The sequence below is a fragment of the Lynx canadensis genome, chromosome F1 (genome assembly GCF_007474595.2).
Source record: "Lynx canadensis isolate LIC74 chromosome F1, mLynCan4.pri.v2, whole genome shotgun sequence".
NCBI classification, from domain to species: domain Eukaryota; kingdom Metazoa; phylum Chordata; class Mammalia; order Carnivora; family Felidae; genus Lynx; species Lynx canadensis.
In genome coordinates, this window is record NC_044319.2 from 65376958 (window position 1) to 65382769 (window position 5812).

General features: G+C 39.8%; 1 protein-coding gene across 1 annotated transcript; it reads left to right on the forward strand.

Annotated features, from left to right (window-relative positions):
• The first annotated feature begins 3313 nt into the window (after window positions 1-3313).
• LOC116737711 (olfactory receptor 6K3-like) lies at window positions 3314-4719 on the forward strand. The gene has a single exon (XM_032591810.1). The coding sequence runs from the start codon at window positions 3337-3339 to the stop codon at window positions 4285-4287; it is 951 nt and encodes a 316-aa protein (XP_032447701.1). The 5' UTR covers window positions 3314-3336; the 3' UTR covers window positions 4288-4719.
• Window positions 4720-5812: the final 1093 nt, after the last annotated feature.

Genomic DNA, 5812 nt, shown 5'->3' on the forward strand with positions numbered 1-5812 from the left:
CAGACTGGAAGGCTTAAACAACACACGTTTCTATCGAGCACCTCTGCAGCCTGGAAGACTGAGGCCCAGGTCAGGAAGATTTGGGGTCTGGTTTGTAGATGGCTGCTCCTCTCTGAATGTTCACATGGCAGCTGACAGAGAGAAGCCATTTTTCTCGAGACTCTTAGAAGGGTACAAATGCCTCTCGTGCTCATGACCTCATCTAATCCTTATTACGTCCCCAAAGTCCCTCTCCTAACACCATCACATTGGGAGGTAGTTCCAACGTGTGAATCTGAGCGGCAGAGAGCAAAAACATTCGTCCCACAATAGTCTTAGCAATGGAATCATACAACATGTAGCCTTTGACTTCTTTCCTTTAACACAGTGCGTTTGAGATGAATCCACATTGTGTGTCTGTCATTCATTTTCATGGCTGAATAGTATTATACGGGTGTACCAAGTTCGTTTATCCCTTTACCAGTTGGAGGTCATTTGGGTTGTTTACAGTTTTATAAATAAAGCCACTGTTAATATTTGTTTATAGGTTTTGGTGTGGCCATAGACTTCCTTTGGGCTAAATACTTAGGAGTGGGGATGCTAGATGACATACATCCGTGTTTGATTTTACAAGATACTGCTAAACTCTCTTCCACAGTGGCTGCAGCATTCTGTGTTCCCAGCAGCACCTGCAGGAAAGATAATTACTCCACACCCTCCCAGCACTTGGCATCACCAGCTGTTTTGTTAAAAAAAAATAAGTTAATTGTTCTTATAAATGTGTGATGGTGATGTATCTCATTGCGGTTTTAAGAGTTTTGAGTTTTCCTGTTTTCTGGAAATGTCTTTAGGCAGATGCATGTCTCACAAATACTTTCTCCCAGGGTGGCTTTTTTTTTTTCATTCCTTAGGGCCATCGATTTTGATGAGGTTCAGTTTGTCAGTTTCTTCTTTTACATATTGAGCTTTTGATGTTAGAGCATCCACACTTTTGTTGTGCCAAAGGTCATAAGGATGTTCTCTTCCATTTTCTGGGAGATACTTTATGGTTTTGGTTTTACATTTAGATCTGTGATCCATGTTGTGTTCATTCTTGGGTATGATGCAAGATTTATTTTAGCACACGTATGTCCAGTTTTCCCAGTGCCATTTGCCAAAAATACCTTCTTTTCTCTGTTGAATTGCTTGACCATATATGTGAGTGTCTATTTTTGTACTCTCCTTGGCTCCATTGATCTGGGTGTCTGTTCTCCTGACAGTATTACATTGTCTTGATTTCTTTAGCATTACAGTGAGTCTGGAAATGTATATCAGCAGTTCTGAGTCCTCCTAATTTGTTCTCTTTTATCAAGATGTTTTGCTTTGTCCCTTGATTTTTCATTTATAGTTTAGAATTGGCTTCTTGATATCTATTTTAAAAACCCACCTGAGTTTTAGCGGAGGTTACATTGAATGAAAGTATACATTATATTACATATACAATCATTGTATGCATGTATACATTCTATATGCATATTCATAGGCCAGATGTTCTATAATGGCATATGTTCTATAAATGGCAGAAAAATGAATGGCAATTAATATCTTTAGAATATTTATAATCCTCTCATTTTATGAAAATGTGAGGGATTTGCATGTATAAGAATAATAAACATCTCCTAATTCTCTGTGGGCACTTGATTTTCCAGAAGTTGCCGAAGTGATATTTGTCAGATTTAGTCTATATAAATAAAGCAGTTCTTAAAAGAACATTTTCAAGATATATACTTAGTTTTGTAATGAGATCTCTGAAAAATCTCAGAATGAGCCAAATATTTTCCATTGGCTCCATCTATGTTTCAAATGCTTCATTTTAATTTGGAATTTCAAATGGTATTTTTTAATAAAGTTGTAAGCTTTACATTGATTCTGCTTATAAGTAATTTTTCAAGTAGTGTTAATTCAGGGGAAATATTCCGCTGCCTTCCTAGGGAATATTGGCATACAGCATAATCAAGTGTCCTAATTTCATTGTATGAGGAGTTTGTTTGTTTAATTTATTATTTTTTGTGTGAGAGAGAGAGCAGAGGAGAAGGGTAGGGGGAGAAAGAGATAGAATCTTAAAGAACTCTCCATGCTCAGCACAGAGGCTGGATCGGGGTTTGATCTCAAAAGCCTGGGATAATGACCCAGGTTGAAATCAAGAGTCAGACGCTCAACTGACTGAGCCACTCAGGCACCCCGTGAGGAGTTCATTTTTAAAAGGTTCTACACGGTCTCAAAAGAGAACTTATCTTTCAAATTCCTTTGTGTTCCCAATATTTCTCTTTGGCTCATTTTCGATTCAGGTTTCTGAATTGCTGGGGAATAGTACCCAGTACACTTGATGAGATTCCTTGAACTACTTTTAGAGATCTCTTCATACTTCATGCAATTTCAAGGGACCCAAATTGTGCTGGAATGTCACATTTTGGCTCTCACCTTCTAATTCCTTGATGGTCTTTGTCAGACTATAAACAATCCATGCAGGGAGACTTAGCTAGCTCAGAAACACTCTCTGCTTCTTTTTAATATCTCTGGTGGACTGACATTTAGAAGCGTGATGGAAAGATTTCAAGAACAGGTTTCTCAAGAGAGAACTCCCTGTTCACAGACTGGGCCCTCTTTGTTCTTCCAGAACCCTCTAAAGCTCAGTTTCTGGAATTTCTCTTCCCTCTGTGCTGACCAGTTTCCACTAGCTTTATCTCTTCCACTGCTGGGAATAGGTTCCTACCATAGCTTCACCTTGAAATATTTCCCTAAAAACCTCACCCTTTCTCTAACTACACTCAGAATTCCTCTGTGGTTTGATAAAGGAACTGAATACCGAAAACTGGGGATTTTCCAGAAAATGCAGAATACAACTTGACAATAACTGTGTAGACAGGAAAATAACTAAAAGTTTTGATCGTCTAATCTATAGCCAAGAAACATCAGAGAATGTATCTGGTATGTGATTCAAAATGATTTTGGGAATTCGTATAAAAAGTGATTATCAGTAGTCCCCCTAATATTTTACTTTGCTTTAGTTAGCATAGCTTATAAAGATGACCTTATGCAATCTTACTTATTTTTATTTGTCTCCTTCATTGGAATATAAGCTCCATGAAAATGGAGTGTTTTCTTCACTACTGAATTCAACAAGCCTACAGTTGTGTTTGGCACATAGTAGATACTAAATGGACATGTTTCATTAACCCAAGAATGATAGGGATAAATCATCTACCTAAAGCATTTCTTCCTTTGAACCTTATTTGAACCAAGAGATCTAACTCTTTATATTTCATCTAGGGAGTGAGCTGTGTCTTTCTACCCAAAACACTTAAGGCTATTGAGACCATGGTAAGAAATAACCGAACTTCGACAGTGACGGAGTTTCTCTTCTCTGGATTCCCCCAGTTTGAAGATGGCAGCCTCCTCTTCTTCATTCCTTTGTTCATCATCTACATCTTCATTGTGATTGGAAATCTCATGGTATTTTTTGCAGTCAGGATGGACACCCATCTCCACAACCCCATGTACAATTTCATCAGCATCTTCTCCTTCCTGGAGATCTGGTACACGACAGCCACCATCCCCAAGATGCTCTCCAACCTCATCTGCGAGAAGAAGACCATCTCCATTACTGGCTGCCTCCTGCAGATGTACTTCTTCCATTCGCTGGGAAATTCCGAGGGGATTTTGTTGACCACCATGGCCATTGACAGGTACATTGCCATCTGCAACCCTCTCCGCTACCCGACCATTATGACCCCCCAGCTGTGTGCTCAGCTCTCTGCAGGCTCCTGCCTCTTTGGCTTTCTTGTGTTGCTCCCAGAGATTGTTTGGATTTCCACCCTGCCTTTCTGCGGGCCCAACCAAATCCATCAGATATTTTGTGACTTTGAACCTGTACTGCGCTTGGCTTGTACAGACACGTCCATGATCCTGCTTGAGGATGTGATCCATGCTGCGGCCATCATCTTCTCTGTCCTGGTTATCGCTGTTTCTTATGTCAGAATCATCACTGTGACCCTGAGGATCCCGTCTGCCGAAGGCCGCCGGAAGGCCTTCTCGACCTGTGCGTCTCATCTTGGTGTCTTTCTGATGTTCTATGGCAGCGTGTCCCTCATGTACCTGCGCTTCTCCGCCACTTTCCCACCAACTTTGGACACAGTCATTGCACTGATGTTTGCCGTTCTTGCTCCCTTTTTCAACCCTATCATCTATAGCTTGAGAAACAAGGACATGAAGATTGCGATTAAGAAGCTTCTCTGCCTTCAGAAGGTGTTTAATGCACCTGCAAGATGATGTTACCTCATAGGCACCTCTCACTTTGGATGTTACTCTAAGATACTAAACCACAAAACTAGCATATAACTCATTCGTTGTCACACTGATAGTTTCTATTTATTCCATTTCTTCCCATGTTTGTTCTATTTATACATGTCTAATGTATCACAGACTACCTGTTCAGACATGCGTAGGTGGATAGATAACAGGGAGGAAATATGATGTTTAAGCCATTAAAATATATGCTGTAAACATTAATTTTATTTCTATTACGTAAGTATCATTCTTATTATTCCATAAGCATTAGTAACAACTGCAGATTATAAGATACAGTGGTTAAGAGCATAAGATCTATAGAAGAGAGGCTCATATTTTACTGGACTACATACAAGTTTTGTGACCTTAAACATGAAGTAGGTCTGAGAGGTGTTGGATACATCTGTTGCCTTGACTGTGGTGCTTATATGTGGTGTTTGCATATGTTCACACTCATCTATTGCACATGTTAAATATTTTCTTTGTATACAAAGTATACCTCAATAAAGTTGTTAAAAATAAAATAGACCATTTCATGCCACGGTAAACCATTAGAAAGGATATTTTTTCCAGATCTTCTCATGTGATTTTTTTTCTTTAGTTTGCATATAGTTGACCCATAATGCTACATTAGTCCCAGGTGTACAACATAGTGATTCAACACCTCTATACTGTACGTCATGCTCCCCACGACTGTAGTCACCATCTGTCATCATGCAGTGCTATGTTCCCTATGCTGGACCTTTTATTCCAATGGCTTATTATTATTTTGGAATTTCAAAAAAAATATTATGAGAAGTTAGACAAGGAAACTACGTCCCTATGTCACAGGAAGAAATGTTAGACAAAACTCAAGAGAGAAAGAAAGCACATCTTCCCATCCAAAATTTGACACATAATTCCAAAGGGGATTACATGATAAAAGCAACTAGATTTGAAGAAGAAGAAGAAGAAGAAGAAGAAGAAGAAGAAGAAGAAGAAGGAGGGGGAGGGGGAGGAGGAGGAGGAGGAGGAGGAGGAGGAGGAGGGGAAGGGGAAGGGGAAGGGGAAGGAGGAGGAGGAGGAGGAGAAGGGGAAGGGGAAGGGGAAGGAGGAGGAGGAGGAGGAGAAGGAGAGGAGGAGGAGGAAGAGGAAAATAACAACAACAACTCTGAGTTTTCAACAGAGCAATGGATTGAGCACTTGTAATACAGAATAATCCTGTGAAAAGTGGTGAGACAATGACTGTCACTAGAGAGGTCAGCAGGACCCACGTGGATTGTTTAGGAGAAGAGAGATTCACATGCATTTGTGGCATGAGAAAAAAAAATGACATTTCCCCCTCACTTCACTATTGGCACAAAATCCCAATGACATGTCTGTTGTGAAATGGTCTTATTTTCTATTAACCATTTTTCAAGTTTTTTTTCAAGTTTGTTTCCTTCAAGACTTTCCACACGTGTGTGTTCATGTAAGAAGAGGAGGACCAACACAAAGTGCTCTTTGCAGGGCACCGGGTAGACTTACG

Bases quoted from the DNA above. Each gene is read 5' to 3' on its own strand.
- LOC116737711 (XM_032591810.1), top strand. From the start codon at position 3,337: ATGGTAAGAAATAACCGAACTTCGACAGTGACGGAGTTTCTCTTCTCT.